This window comes from Pagrus major, chromosome 22 (genome assembly GCF_040436345.1).
Source record: "Pagrus major chromosome 22, Pma_NU_1.0".
Lineage (NCBI taxonomy): Eukaryota > Metazoa > Chordata > Actinopteri > Spariformes > Sparidae > Pagrus > Pagrus major.
The window spans coordinates 14,690,489-14,707,143 of record NC_133236.1 but is presented as its reverse complement, the minus strand read 5'-3'; the positions used below and the strand labels follow the sequence as shown (position 1 = coordinate 14,707,143).

Genomic DNA, 16,655 nt, shown 5'->3' with positions numbered 1-16,655 from the left:
TCAGAGTGTGCAGGAGCGGACATAATGTGAAATAATATTTTATATTACTAATGACAGTATTAAAGTGGTAATCAGCAGTTGGTTGTTTCTTGTTTTATTAGTCTAATTGATACCTGCTATGCACTACCTGCCATTAAACTTCATTATCTGCAGTGCTTTTGTTGTTGTTAGTAGTAATTAATTATAATGTGCCAATTTGTCTGTATTATGGGCTTTAACAGAATAAGCTACTCTGTTCCTCCCATGCTAATAGACTATCCACTCGCTGCTAAGTGATTCTGCTTTTCAATTTCCTGTCCATAAACAGCCATTTAGAATATAGCTGAAAGCTGCTTAATGCAGCTGGCTGACAAATAAGTCGGCTAAAACACTTTGAGTTGGAAGCTATCATTTAGTGCTGTCTGGGGTTTGCCGCCGTATCCAGATGCTATTGGTCTTTTGTGTTTTTTTCAGATTTTACACATTCACTTGGATTTCGGTGACTCATCTAGCTGTTAGCATGATGGATGTGAGGGGCTTAATAGACCTGTCTTTCATCTGGAGGGGAACAGGAAGCAGTGGTGATGGTTGTGCTTATTGTTGATTTTGTCACATGTATTTCTATTAATGTCAACGACATTAAAATTGACAAAAGGAAAAAAAACAAAAACATTGGTCAAATGAAATGAGACTACCCTTTAAGGCAGGTGCATCGTGGTCAGCATGGTCTTTTGGATCTCCGTGATAACAACAATAAGGTCAGCTGAAACTAGTAACATGAGCACTGAGTTATTTTCCAAGACTTTCAGTTTAGTCAACAGTTTGATCAGGAATTGAGGAAAAACATCAGGTTGCTTGTTTGTACTATTGCTTTTAGCATTAAAGGAAAAGTTTGACCAGAAATGATAATTCGGTCATTATCTACTCATCCAATGCAGACAGTTTCGTAGTCTACAAATAATTTCTGGAGCTTCAGAGCAAAACAGCGTTGCAGCGTTCTACTAAACAAATGAAGTAGATGGGGACAAAAAATGGTTCCATAATTGCCAAATTGATTTGAAAAAGCATTATTTACACCTCCAATGCGCAGACAAGCTCAATGCAGAGCAACCCACTTCAGATTGGGTACGTGTTAACACTTAGAGCTGAGCAACTACAATGAAAATTGCAACTTTTAAAAGGGTGTAAAGAACGTCTTTGCAAATAAATTTGGGATCTTACGGCCTCCAGATACCTGGACTACGCTGCACAGGGTGTATGAAGCCATTTAATGTTTGTTTGGGGTTTTTTTCCGGTTGTTTTCATGTTAAAACAGCTGGGGATGGGTTGATCATGACTATATTTTTCATATTTGAGTGAAACTTTTCATTTAACTAGATTATTCGTGTAACATGAATTAACTGTTACTAGAGGAAATAGTAGCAGTGGTAATGGTTACTGTAGTAATAGGTATCAGGGGCAAAGCATTAGCTGAAATGCATGTCTCTGAACTCATCATCATAGTAGTTGGATCAGTTTTAAAAATGTAACATTTATATTAACATTTTATATTAAATACTGTGTGTCTGGGGCAGATAGATAAATGACTGAAACTGTGAAGGCTTGCCACATTTTACAGACTTGTTCTTATCTTCCTCAGTCTTTCACCGTCTGTCTCTCTGTCCCTCTTTTATAATAAACAGTATGACACAAAGAGACAACTGCACCTTGCTCTTAATCATTAAATATCCATGAATAAATAGTGCAACAATAGAAGGTTGAAAAATATCCTTAGGTATTAAAATGTATGTTCAAACACAGGCATTATGTGCTCTTTTCTCGTAGTTCATTATATGGTAAGATAGGTTTCTAGTCAATTAAAGCTCTACTACACCTTTTTTTCATGCTGACAACCCAAAGTAGGCTAGGTATTTAATCTTGAATGTGAAGAACTTCAATACAGAGAGTCACAATTGTTCTTTGTGTTGAGAATACACTGAGGCGATTTCAAACAACATGATGGAGCCTTGTGCTTTGGCAGCCTCGAGTGTCATATTGAAACAAAAACCACACCTCATTTGATCTTCTTATTCTCCTGCCGTAATACGCATAATTTTAAAAGCAAATTGCAAAATAACTGCAAGATGTTTATTCATATGAAAGTCCCATTTTACTTACTAAAAAAAGCTGCCCCAATTTCTGCTTTTAACACGGTATATACAGTAGCGCCACACGGAGAGCAATGCTTTAAAAGTTATGGAAAAAATGTATGAGGGAGGAGCAGAGCCTGTCGTTCCCCTGGCGCCGACTCCCCATTTATAACACTAAAAATAAAAGAACATAACTTTAAGGATCCCAACCCCTCTCTTTCCCCCTGTAACTCTCTACCAGTTGTGCTCAACGTCCACTTCCTGCTCACTCTGAAGGCTATGACCAGGTGTCTGACTCTCCCCAATATATCTCCTTCAAACACTCTGGATCCTCCACTATAAATACCTTCTCTTCCTCTTGAGGCCCAAGTAACCACACACACACGCGCGCGTACACACACACACAAAAATGCTGACAGTATGAAACAGAATAGAATAGAAGCCTCAAAGTGAGAATTCATCTTGCAAATGAAGCTAAATACAAACACAAACACATTTTTCCCTCCTCTGCTCTCCTACAAAGACGTGAGATTGCTGCCAGTACGATTCTCCACTTGACTAGAAGAATGTACTTGTAGCATTACACACACACATACATTAACAAACACACACACACACACACACACACACACACACACACACACACACACACACACACACACACACACACACACACACACACACACACACACACACACACACACTTCAGCAACATGCACACACTCGGAAGCTAATAAACCAGTTCTATTGAGCACCAAGGAGGGTCAGTGGTAATAATGGCTGGCTGCTCTTGACTGTGTCCCTCTCTCTGTCCTTTCGTCTCCCTCCTCCTCTAAATTCAATTCTCTTTTCAATGTGAACCCCCCCTCGTCCATCTCTTTCTCCCCTCTTCTCTCCCCCTCTTCCTCTCCTCTTTCATCTCTATTCCCCTTTCAGCCCGTAGAGCTTTATTTCAGCTCAGGCCTGTTTTATTTGGTTTCAGTGGCTCTTGACACGGCGCAGCAGTCTCAGGTTAATATATATTTGCGGCATCTGGACCCCCTCTTATTAATAATCAAACCAAAAGAAGCTGAAAAGCAAAAAAAAAATAATTAAATGAAAATCCTGGAATGTGACTGTCATTTGTCCTTGCTCGAGGGTGCCTACAACTATTTTTAATTTTCGCTTTTGATGAACGATACCAATCAAGAGGATGTTTTTTCAGTTATTTCTAATCACTGAACACAAAGAACAACATAAAAGACTCAAAATAGTTTTAAAAAATTTCTTTTTTCTATTGGTTCAACATCATATCCCAATTATGCTCAGTCAAAACATTTGCCTTCCAAGGACACCACCGAAACATGCATCATCCATTTTTAAAGATAAAATGCATGAACAGACGATGTGCTATATGGCATTTTCGTTTTTTGCGGTAAAGGTATTCTATCATGGTATTACAAAGATAAGAGAAATGGATTCTCCACTCAAACATGATTCTATCTCATTTCACTTTATTGTCAAATTAACGGAAAAAATAAAAATGGCTTCAACTAGGAATAAAAATGAAGCATACTCCTGCATGCGCAGTGCCATTCTAGTAACGTTACTGTAATGTGATTCATTTTAAGGCGAGGGGTAGGATTAGGCATCTCAGAGGGAGCTTTCGTGTTACGTTAACAACAGAGCCAGCAGAGCTTGCATTACAGTAGCACAACGAGGAACGTGAAAAATCAGTTTTCGCACATCTAACCTACTACTCTGGTTATTTAATCGGCTTCAAACAAGGCTTAACATTCACACAATTCTACATGACTGTCCCTTAGTACTAAACACTACAACATTGCTTAAGCGTGCTACAATAAATGGAAAATGGCTAAAATTACAGGTTCCAGTGTTGCCAGATTGTTCTGATGTTTTCCAACCCAATAACTGCTTAAAATCCACCCAAATTAATAAAAAAAAAAGCCCAAATATTTTCTGTAATAAACAACACAAACAGACTAATTGAACAATCCGAGTGCACTTTTACACAGATACGAGGGTACGCTGTAGAATGCAATTATAAAACTATGTTAAATTTCTGTGCCTTGTAAAATGAAAGGAAAGAAAAGGAGAGCTCAAAATATCTAAATTGGTAAACCACAGCAGGCCTTCACAGTAGCTGAAAGTCCCCACACAAGCTTGCAGACGGCCATGATGTTGTAATGTTGCAAGCATCGAGGATTCCAGATTTGCAAACACACAACAGTTTGTATGTGTTTCTAAATCAAAAAACTCAACACTGGTGACAGTGACACCACAAAATTGGAATACCGTTCACCCCTATCATCATATACATGTATATTATAACATTGATTTTGTGTCGTTGTTAGAGCCAGGAGTAGCATTTAGATATTTCTTCTTTAAGTTTTAAAACAGTACTTCAGTTGTATGAATATTTTCTGTAAAACCTGAACAGTCTGCTGTGAATAACCTGTTTTTGAACTGCCTGAAGACATTAAATCTCTCTGTAAAAATCTCAAACGCTCATTTTAGAAACCTCATTTCATATCTGCTGGTGTTTGATTTAACTTTTTTCCCCCCCAGCTCTTTATGTGTGTATTTATGAGTTAATGTCTGTGTGTATGTGACGCAAGTGGGTATGTATTATGAATTATACATCCAACAGGTACCTTCAGCTGAACAGCCTGAATGGTCAAAGACACACCCAAGCAATGCTGATAAATCTCATGGACTGAGCTAGATTAGTTTAATTGCTAACTTTTTTTGTGATTGGTTATTTGTTGCCTGCTCTTGTCGTACATGCCAGCCCCTGATGTAAACAATACTTTTGATAATATTTACCTGCTGAGATCTGAGAGTTGTTTTCTGCAATTGTCAGCTACAAAAGAACGAAGACAAGGTGAGCCGCTGCACATTTTCTTGCAGAACTGAAAGCGAGAGAAACTGCATTTTCAAGCGCAATTTCCTACATGAAAGCAGAGCAAAGCTGTATTTTCTCTGAACATATTATTGCACTGCCTGCTCTTTCAATAAGACATGAAGCCATATTATCTCAATCTGAATTTGTATTCTGAGAATGAGAACAACAGGATGACTTCTTGTTGCTACAACTTGAAAGCACATCTAATGAGATAGTGACCAATTGTTGAGGTACTTTAAAGCCCCTCTGTGTAGTATTGATTATAGTAGCTGTCAGATTACACTGATGGCACATTTTTTCTTTTCCTCTCATCTTTCATTTCATTCTCAACAGGACAGACAAGTGTCTTTTTGATGCCACCACTAGGAGGCGCTAAAGTCAGAAATTTGAAACCAACCTGTCTATTATCTATTATACAGTACATCCAATCAGAATCAGCATCGTCACACTTTTCTGTGTCTTTCTGCTGCCTTCTAGATGTTCCAATGGATACTTCGGCCAGCCATCTGTACCAGGAAGTTCCTGCCAGCCCTGTGATTGCAATGGCAACCTGGACCTATCCATACCTGGCAGCTGTGATCCAATCACAGGCCAGTGTCTGCGCTGTCGACGAGGCTATGGCGGCGCCGATTGCGACAGTTGCGCTGAAGGATATTATGGAGACGCCATCACGGCAAAAAACTGCCAGTGTAAGTAAACAGACATCAAATCTGTCAATCTGTCAGTAGCTTTGATTTGTTGCTGTAGTTTGAGTCACTGTTGAAAGCAGGTAGTCCATAAAACGTGTTTATTTAGTTATGGAAAAAATAAACATTTCTGAGGTTGTATTTTTGCCTTGACATTGTAAATATTAAAATTCTGAGTTTAAATTTCTCCTCCAAAACTACATAGTGCCCCTTTAAGATTTGATTGGTGGACTAATCAGACATTGTATCATCATCCTGACATTAAAGCCCATATCTGTAAGAAAATGTATAACTTATGCTACTCGTTGTGGTAGGGTAAAAAAAGACACTGCACGCCACTACTGTACCTCTAATCCCCACAGACCGAGTGTGGGACACTGAAAATGAATTGTGTAAAAGCAACATATTGATTGAATCAGCTTGTCTTGATATTGTCTATAAACAGTACGCCATCAGAATGACTTTCAGGTGTTGTAATCAGATTAAAAAACAACTCTACACATAGTGAGAGGGAAGGAAAACATCATCAGTTTTTCAAAAAGCAAAATGACTGTAAAATAAGCCAATATTGGCGCTTTAGTGTCTCAGCAAGGGCGTTAGACTGAAGTAGTAGTATTTCCTCTATGAAACTCAATTTTCGCTAAATGATACCTTTAATCCTCTCACTGAAACATTGAGTAGATAGTGCACCATCTGGAGTGTGTGGTGTTTTGTGCGTGCATGTGTGCAACTGTGCAACGGCGAGCAGCTGTGCCAGTAGGAGGTGTGATGTCGGAGCGGCCGACTGACTGCCAGCTGTGTTTTAAGAGTGAGAGTAAAAAAAAAAAATATACCTGTAAAGAAGAGAGAAGGGGACTGAACAAGAGAGGGGGAGAGAGATGGCAGTGGATACAGACGTACAGATGGTGCTTGTTTGTGAAAATCTTCATCAAAATCTGACGAAAACAGTGGCACTGGCAGCGAGGCAGACGGACAGACAGATTAACAGATAGACACCTCACTGAGAGCGAGAGACGGGCGAGGCCGATGAATAAAATCGTCAGATACGCTCAGAAGCAGGCAGACAGGCTGACAAGGGGTATTAATGTGCATTTGATAGTCCATTGTTCTGTAGTTGTTTCCCCTCTCCATCCAGCTAAATGGTTATTGATTAATCAGCCTGATCTATTGCTCTCCTACAGTGCTGATCGGCTGCTCGTGTCTGGGAGTTTGAGGGTTGTTATTGATCCTGTACCAATGACCACCAGGAATTATTAAAACACAACTCTCTCTCTCTCTCTCTCTCTCTGCTTCTGTCAGTCTATCTCTCTCTTCCCGTCATCCTCACTCTCCCCTCTCGCTCCCAGTCTTAATGAATTTTATTGAGTGGAGCAGGAGAGTTCAGGCCAAGTCCATTTGTGCGCTATTAGACTGTAAAAATCCTTTACTTTTTCTTTTGATGTCAGAGTTCCCATCCACGGCCAGTTTTGATGCAGCCGTTTTGTGTCTCGCCCTAATAGCGATTCAGTTTTATTTCTGTCAGCAGATGGGAAAGGGTTTGATTTTGCAAGCAAACTTGGCCACAGCGCAATCTGTTTTAGAAATAAACTCAGGACAATTAACTCCTCTGACCATTTCTCACATGGGGAAAAAAGTCGTTTGCAAGTCGTTGAAAAGACGTGTGAATTGCACTGTCACACATTTGTCCAAACACTGGAACAAAGTGGATGTGGAGTAACTCAATAATGTAATTATGCTTCCTGTGTGTTTGACACTTAATGAATGTTTCATAGATACTTCATACAGTAGATCAATAAACTCTTTGGGGATTTCACAATTCCAATTTCACCACTCTTAATGGACTGGTCCAGTGCTCTGTGCTGAGGCTCGGACTTATCAAGGGAATGATGGGCCTGAAAAACACTGTTGAAAACACTCTTTTTAACCATCTGTTTCAATCCTAGCCAAAGCCCAGATTATTTGCAGCATTAAAAGAGTCATAAACAATCACCACCTGCATTTGTACATATGTCATTTAATTTACAAGCATGATCATACCTTAGATGAATTTTGCATTTAACCAGAGACTTGGGATGGGATGGGATCACACCAGCCGCAACACAAAATTGGTTTGTATGGAGAAGTGGAACATCTGGTGAAAACAGGTGAACTGTGTCAGGTTTATCCAATATACCTAACCTCCTTGCATGCTCAACTTTTAACCTATGTCAGTATTTACACATACTGTATGTGTATTTTGCTGGGATATACAATGTCAAACATGGTACAGTTCACCTGTTGTCGCCAAGCTCACTTCTCTCATTTCATGTATTCCATTGCCCCCACAGTATACACACCAATCTGGCATCATGGCCGGTGTGATCCCGTCATAAAATGCTCTGTAGTTACATCTAATGTCTTAAGCTGGGCAGACATCATCTGATCGTCAAGCCACAACCTAAGTCCTCACACTGTACACGTAAAAAAATAAATAAAACAACACATCATAATTTTTTCTTTCTGTAAAATGTATCTGTAACACCAACAAACTAACAAGCTAGCTAGCTTCATCAGAACATAAAATATTTGCAATATTTGTACTCATATCCCTCGTGACAGAGGTACATTGGCTGTTTCCACAGCCCGACCAGCCTGGCTGCCATGTTTTCAGTCCACATGACATGTCATGTCACCATGGAATCTCTGAACTAAGAATACAGAGAATACAGATACTGAACATGCCGAATCGACTCGTGGCGCCGCTTCATCTGTGCAGGTGAAATGTCAGAAATTCATCCGAATGTGGAATGGCCAGTCAGGAGCAGTTGATCAGTCCTTGCTCCCTCCTGTACACTGTACAGCAAACAACACTTGACGAAGCTGAGTTTCGGTCATACTCTTAGATGAGTCCTGCAGCTCAAATATCTGGTCAGAAACAGGCTCAAATCGTAAAGAGTATATCCAGCTTTAGACTGGATGGTAATGATTGAAACTGGGATACAGTGATCTCAACTATACACCTGTAAAGGTTTGTGACTGCATCCTGCATGGTTGTGGCGGTTGACAAAAAATCCGTCCACAGACAAAAGGTGTCTCTGGAACCACATTTTGCCATGATGACATGCACACACACAGACTCACAAGGTGAAAACATTAACAGCTGACACTATTGCCACACGTAGAACAAAAGACAAAAAAAGTCCAACAGTACATTTCTTGATATCACCATAATATATGCAGAATTCTATTTAAAGTTGCATCTATCTACATATCCTGATGAGGTAAGACTATGAACTGACTGTTCTATAAGCCTCTCCCCTTCACAGTGATTGTCTTCTCATACTGTAACAGCTCATGGCACAGCAGGCCTGTCAAGCTTTGGATTCCTCCACATGTTGATGTGTTGTGCACAGTGATACTCTGCAGGGTGGTGCCTTTTTTTTTTTTAATACTCATTCCAAAACCAAAAGCACAAGAGCATTTGACACAACTCTGCTGCTGTGGCCAAACAAACAGGAAACCTTGAGTGTGGACTCAATTTAGTATTCATGTACAATACTGTATGGATACTGAATAGGCTGTATACCGACTGTATGTCTCACAATTGTAGTCCTCGTGATATAGACTAGATGCACAATAGCTACTAGCAGTTTGTTTACATAACAGATTGCTGATTGCTTAGTAACAGAGCATAATGTATTTCAAGTTGCAAAAAAATGTTATCTCCACCATCAAGGCCAGAACTGAAAATGAATAAAAAAACACACAACAAAAAGCAACATTTTATCCCACAACGAGGCTCGCATTGTAGTGACTGACAGAACTGAGTCCAGATGGTCCCCGAAGGGTGAAGCTAGGGGGGTGAGAGACTGTGTGTGTGAGAGAATGTGTGCAACGTATATGTGCATGCTTTCTTGTATGTTTAATCAGGCGTGTGCATCTGCATGTGTGTGTGGGAGGACGTGCGTGCCTCTCTGCGTTTGCATGTGAGGCAGAAATCAATGTATTTTGTGTACTGTACGTGTATTTGAGCATATTTCTGTGTGTGTGTGTGCTTGGACATCTGTTGTACCCACCCTCACTCACCCATCCCACACTCAGGTCTCTCCTTCTGTCTCTTTCACATCTAACGGTAGTGAATGGCAGGAGGTAAAACAGGCTACAAGTGTGCATGTGTGTCTATGTGATGTGATGTGTGCCACTAATTTCTTAAGAAGGTGTCTATGTTTTTTCGCGGGCATAATTGTGTGTACGTGCGTGTGCTTCTGACAGCCAACCCACCAGATGGGAGCTGTGATGTTCAAGCTCTTAATTGTATATCTAATGGGTTGATTGGCGTGTGTGTGTGGGTGTGTCTTTTTTTTTTCCCCTAGTAGGAATCGAACACACAAAGTTGAATAAAGTCATACGAAGTGTCTCGGAGAGAAAGATTTAAAAGGTCGTATGATGGAGTAAGTTTGGATTATTTCTTCAACTAATCCATTCAGGAAGCATAAAAACTACACAAACATGACAAAAGGCCAGGAGCTGAATGTTATGTAACGATTTTTATTGCCAGAGAAATATGGCAGAGGTAGAGATGAGAATCCTCTTATGGTTTGTATAGTGAACGTACTGACATCAAGAAAGGAAAAAAGCCTTCCAAAAGGCCAGCTGCTTTTCAAACTCCAGGACACAGGAAGAAAATTCTGCCAGTGTTGGGAAATAGGGTGAATTTTAGGGTACTATGGGGTTTTTTATTTTTGACTGGAAATGAGTGAAAGCGAGAGATGAAACAAATTGCCTCAGCTGGAATCAAACCGGGGCGTTTTGGTTCAAGGTTGTCATCACTTTAAGGGTCCAGTGTGTGGAAAAAAGTGTGTATGCTGTATGGCTGATATATCGATATCATTATATTTCACTCTGTAATATCGGTAACATCACTGGCCACAAAAATCGAGTATCAGTTGGATTTTACTTTCTTCAGTAGCCCAGAATGAACAAAGCAAACACTGCCTCTAGAGACGGCCCTTTGCATTTTTTACGTTAAAGTGGCCAGTGTAGGGGAGGGCGAGACGAGGGGTGTTTAGTTGGTTGCAATCTCCAACCTCACCACTAGGTCATTATCAGTCCTGAATTTGACTCCCGTTTACATTTCTCTCTGTGTACATACACAGTAATAGACACACGACAACAAGCTAGGACAACAAAATACTGAACAAATAGGGTAAAGAATACAATACAGCCATTATGTATTGTGTGTTCCAAATAGTACAAGTTGTACCATGAAGCTATGGAGGTCTTCTTCCAATTCACTTTTGGGACTCTAAACTGTGGAGCTTTGTCTGGACGGAGGACTGACTAACTGCTGTTTGTTTTTACTCTTTTGCTTTCATGTTCACCCTCAATGAGAGCAAACATTACAAATCTACATTTACAAATTAATGAAAATGTGATGTTTTACTCTGTTGCCTTTGTCATTTAGGCTCATACTTAAGCTGGCTGTGTTTTTATGTACAAAATAAAGTCTGGCAAAACTAAGTCAACCCACTAGACTGAAGAATCTATTTGGAGAAGAGAAGATTTTCTCTCAAGTGCAGTCAGCAGGATATTAAAGTGCATATCAACAGCTAATCCTGAAGATGACCTTAAGCTGGATCTGAGCTCTTATCCAGCCTGCCGTGGTGTGAAGTAAACACACTCACCAACTTGTGCTATTGTTAAACCAATGTGTGTTGTTATATGTACTCATGTAGAAATTCTGCCTCGAGGAAGTGATAATTGATGCTGTTTTCTAATCTCTCCTCTCCTCTCTTGCAGCCTGTCAGTGCCATACTAATGGCTCTGTATCTGAGGTCTGCAATAAGGAGACTGGGCAGTGCCAGTGCAGAGAAAATGTGGTTGGACATAAGTGCGATGAGTGCATGGTGAGTATTTTGACCAATGCCAATAATCTTTACAGATAGTTCCAATATGTGTTGGCGTCTTTTCTGTGTAGCCTTTTTATTAATTTATTTTCCACATATACAGTTCCATCTCTGGCACTAATTTTCACCTTTCTCTTGTGATCTTGCAGTATCATATTTGTTTAATGGACTACTTGTGTTCTTCAGTATTTTAACCCTAATTAGATCTACGTTGTTAATGCTCTTTCTTGTATTACATTTTATATTTCTCATCACTTTACATCAAATGTGTTTTTTAGTTTGCCAGCAGTGCGGTGGGTACCGAATCTGTACCTGTACTTCATAAACTTGTTAACTGAATTTTATAGTTTGTGGACAACGTCCTCGACTTTGGGGAAAAAATCATCACCGTTTTTCACCATTTTTCTTCATCTTTCATCTTCCACCAGCTTTTACAGATTAAACTAAACAATTAAAAATAATTGACAGATTAATAGACAGTGAATTTAATCATTAGTTGCAGCCCTAATAGCTATTTTTGACTGTTCATATATGTTTGTATGCAAGTCACCAAGAATGACCTTTACTGTTAAAGTGTTTATATTTTTGTGTTTGTGTGTATTTGCACCTTATTGAATTTTTGTATGATATATGTCTACTTTACATATTAGCAGTCTTTGCCTACCTCTGGACGAATACATTTCTATCTTGTCTCATCTATCATCTCTTTATATGTACTGTTAAAGGTGCAATATGCAAGATTTTTTGTTAGAAACATTCAAAAATGAACTAAAATCATCAACAGAATGTGAAGAAATAAATATGTTTTGCGTTGCAGAGATATTTATTGAACTTAGCATGCTAACCAGCTAGCCCCAAGCACCATTGAAAGTAACAGTCCAATAGTAAACAACCCTAACACTTCTCTGGTGCTCTGAACGCCTAGTCAGCTTATACAACCGCCAGTTGTATGCTTACTAGCTAACGACAGCTACAGTTAGCAGCAGTTAGCGGTTACTCTGATAATATGCTGCCCCCTATTTGTCAGGAGTATGAATTTGACAGCTAGCCAATTTTTACATAATGTAAGTAATGTGAAGAAAACCCTCTTGTTCTTGTAACTCATCATTGCCCTGCAGAATTCAGTCTGAATATTTTTACACTTTCCTGCACCTCATCATTTTTTTCTCTGTCGCTGTCTCTGTCAGCTCTCAGGTGGTAAAAGGTAAAGTGATACATACATACAAACAAAGAAGAGTAGTTATTGCTAGCATAGCTGTAATTGTATCAATAATACAGTGATTATGATAATCTCCAAAAAACAAGTATTTGGATGTCTTTTTCTCTTTCTTTTTTCTTTTTTAATTTTTTTTTTTACTTCTTGTGCTTTTAGTTTGTTTTCTATTCATCCTGCTCACTCATTCTCATTGGTCCCCACCTCTGTACCCCCCTCCACCCCTCTGCGCTGTGATTGGTCCAGCCTAACTGCTGGTGGGATGCTGAGCGTCAGGAGTGTCTGCCCTGCCGCTGCAGCCCTCACGGCTCTATCTCTCAGCGCTGTGATGTTGAGGGCCGCTGCATCTGTCGGCCGGGCTTCGTGGGCCTACGCTGTGACTTGCGTCGCCAGAGTTACGAGAGGCGGGAGACACGAAGGCCGGTGGAGCGGATTCCTATAGAAGCTGTGCAGCAGAGATGGGGGGGTTCATCCCGTACGGGGGGTTGTCCCAGGGGGGCGTACAGGCCTAAGAGAGGGGTAACGCACACTGCATGGTGTGTGACATTGGTGTGTTTAAAGGAGCATGGGTGTGCCAAAATGTTATAGACGTTTGTGTTGCGTTTAAAACACATTACAGGTGTGTCAAGCATCAAACGATTTGTATTCGTGGATGTGATGGTTTGAAGCCTAAATTTTTAAAACAATGCATGGAAATGGAGGCGGCTTCACATGTTCTCTGTCAAGGTTCTTCTTGCATGGTTGTGTTTTTCTGCGAAAAGACATTTCCGTTTGAAGATGCTGCTGAGTGTAAGCTGTAATTTAAGGCCCCAGAGTAAAACATGCAGGAAACTTAAACATAATGTTCAACCCTTTACACATTTTAATACCATTGTGTGTGAGACGTCATCAAAAATGTCTTTAAGTGCCTTTAAGAGGCATATTGTTGCTGAGTTTTAAATGTCATTATTTTTAGGATAATGGTGATGTTCATGATTCTGCATCCAGGAAGCTGATTTATTTTTGTTTTCATTTTTAGCTTAACTGAACCTCAAATTTTCTTAACTGGCAATATTTCAGAGGATTTGCTATTAAATTGTCTTGGCCAGCATGCTGTAGCTCAGGGGCCAGTTTGTGAATGTCTGGGTCTGGTCTGATGAACCAACATGTACTGTGTTTTATTTTCCTTAGCAGCAACAAGGAGGCATTTTACAGACAGTCAAACAGAACTATTGCAGTTTTAAGTTGGCTTCTAAGCTGAAGACGAATACAATTAAAAGTCATCTTTCATCCTTTCTATCCACAATGACTGAAAAATCTTTGAGATTGGAAATCAGTCTTCAGAAACAAGTCTTGCATCTTGTGCCATTATAACTTCCTCGTCCCCAAGTTGCTCGAGTGTGTCTGCGAACTGTCTCGACCTAATTCCACCACTTACGCTCAACTTCATTTACAACTTCCTTGTCTGTGTCTGTGTTTCTCCAGCCCCAGATGCATGGCATCACCACAGGTGGAGTGTGTGTCCCGTGTCACTGTAACTCGTTTGGTTCCAAGTCGTTTGACTGTGATGAGAACGGTCAGTGTCGGTGTCAGCCGGGCGTCACAGGACCGAAATGTGACCGGTGCTCACGAGGATTCTTCAACTTCCAGGAGGGCGGCTGCACACGTAAGCATAAACAGTGGGGAAGAAAGGAGAGTGTTGACAAAATCAAAGCTGGTAGATTTGGCTTGTATTTATATTGTAATTTGCAATGAAAGTAATGTCAGCAATTCAGAATGCTCTCCTTATTAAACTGCTGCTCTGTTCTTCTTTCTTTTCAATTTAAAGTTGACACAAATTCTCATCAAGCAGAATGCAAAATGCATGTTTTTCTTTCATATCATGGTGGCAGTTTTATAATTAGTACAAAGCCAACTCTTTTTTTGCTCAAAAGCAGGACAAAGCTAAACATCATCACAGCAAAACGTTGCAAATTTGTTCTGAATATGAGCCGCTGGCTTTGGTTAAATGAGCGCTGCTTTGTAGTGAGTGTCGGCATTTCTTCCTGCTCGGGTTTCACCTGAACCGATACAGTTTGTATCTACACTGTAACTCTACAGCATCATCAGTTTGCTGCAGAAAACACAAACTACCTATCTTCCAAAACTCATAACTTCCTCACTTCCTGATTATGTATTTTATATTTTTTGTATATATTATACATATATCTGTTATAAATATTCCTGCAGTTTTCCCCAGGGTTATGAAACATGCATCTTGGCAATAGCTATCGCTACATCAAACAAAACATCCATCCATATATGCATAAACACTTAGATGATGGGAGGAACAAATAAAAAAACGGAGGGGAGGAGGGGAGAAGGAAGGAGGGGAGCAATAAAGAACGGTCAAATTAGAGAATCAAGACCAACCACTGTGTCTACTAGACGGTGCGAAGATGAGACGTTGCCAAGAGAAACTATCTGCTGATTGATATGAACGTCTTTGAAGGTCGAACACACAGAATAATAAGACATGACCAATAAATTATGGAGCTAAAGGATTTCTTATTCGTCTTGGCCGGTGAACAAACAAAACGGCTGATAATAACTGTACCTGAGGACATCATTTAGATTAACTGAATAGAATTAAGGTCAAACTCACAGGGGAATCACTGTTTTTGCGTCTGACTGCTCATATGCATTCATTAAATTGTTTTTATGTTTATTGCAGGGCATTGATCATTTTGTTTTCTATTTCTATTCATTGAAATTATTTCAGCACCTTCTCTCTATACTTCCCGTCCTGTTATCATGTTTATACATGTAACTACAAATGTTCCAAGTAATTTCATTTCCATAGTTTTACTGAAGATCCTTCTTCCAGTAGCGGTTAATCAGAGTTTAATCAGCAGGGATTTAACAGCAAGCACAGGTCGGTACTGACACCTCAAATTGAACATCAAGGTTTGCCAAAATTGTACAGCATGTCACTGATTCAAACTTGAAGCACGCTGGCACTGGACGTGTTCAAAGTGGAGATGGAGTTATTTAGCAAATGTGTGAAAGAAGTATAGTTTCTGTGAAAATCAGAGACAATAATTTCCATTGAAATTTCAGCTAAATCTGCTAGTGGGGAAAAGTATGGGTCACTTTGAATTGCATGTAAATACAGTTTGTGCCAAATATTGATCAAATACCTTCTGTAGAAAGTATGTGTAACTTTTTTAAATAGTAAATGACAAATTCCCCCTCTTACAACTTAAAAGTTAACTTCATAAGTAATAAAATACATCCTGGCTCTGTTATACACACTTGGATTTTACAGCAGCCTCCCTCGGTATGAGCAGCAGCTGATGGTGTCTTGGTTGTGTGCAAACTTTAGATTGGTGTTACTGTTTTGAGCAAAAGTGACATACAATAAGCCCGCTTCAACATGCAAGTCCTAGCTTAGACAAATGTTGGTTTTTAATAGATACTGTAGCCTTCAAGTGAGATGCGATTTACCTTTTTTAGAATAACAGTTATTATTGCAAGCAGACTGAAAAGATTTTGTTACATGAGCAGAGGTATTTCTCTCTGGTTGCCTGAGGGTGTGTTACGTCATCTAAAAGTACTTAGTCATTTTTTAAATGTCTAATCCAGGCCCAAGTCTTTTTTTTTTAAATAAGGGAATATATTCAAATTATTGAATAAACCCTAAAAACTTGGCAACCGAGGCGGCAGGTGCAGCAAACTTGTACTGCCCAAAATGAGGATTAAGCATCCCACATATATCTTTTCCCGCATATCTTTTTATGCCATATATTATTGATGCTAACCACTATTGACAGCCAAGAAGAACACTAATAGGTTAGCCAGAAAGCACAGTCATACAGCAGAAAGACAGTTTAAAATTGA

At 39.6% G+C, this 16,655-nt stretch overlaps 1 protein-coding gene across 4 annotated transcripts in view; it reads left to right on the top strand.

Annotated features, from left to right (window-relative positions):
• The window catches only part of lama2 (laminin, alpha 2), a 147,776-nt gene that overhangs the window by 48,079 nt on the left and 83,042 nt on the right, over positions 1-16,655 (top strand). For all 4 annotated transcript variants that reach the window (XM_073492815.1, XM_073492814.1, XM_073492816.1 and 1 more), the window contains 3 exons: positions 5,491-5,702; positions 11,478-11,584; positions 14,262-14,442. In XM_073492815.1, coding sequence (XP_073348916.1) covers positions 5,491-5,702; positions 11,478-11,584; positions 14,262-14,442 — 500 coding nt within the window. The remainder of the gene's footprint in view (positions 1-5,490; positions 5,703-11,477; positions 11,585-14,261; positions 14,443-16,655) is intronic.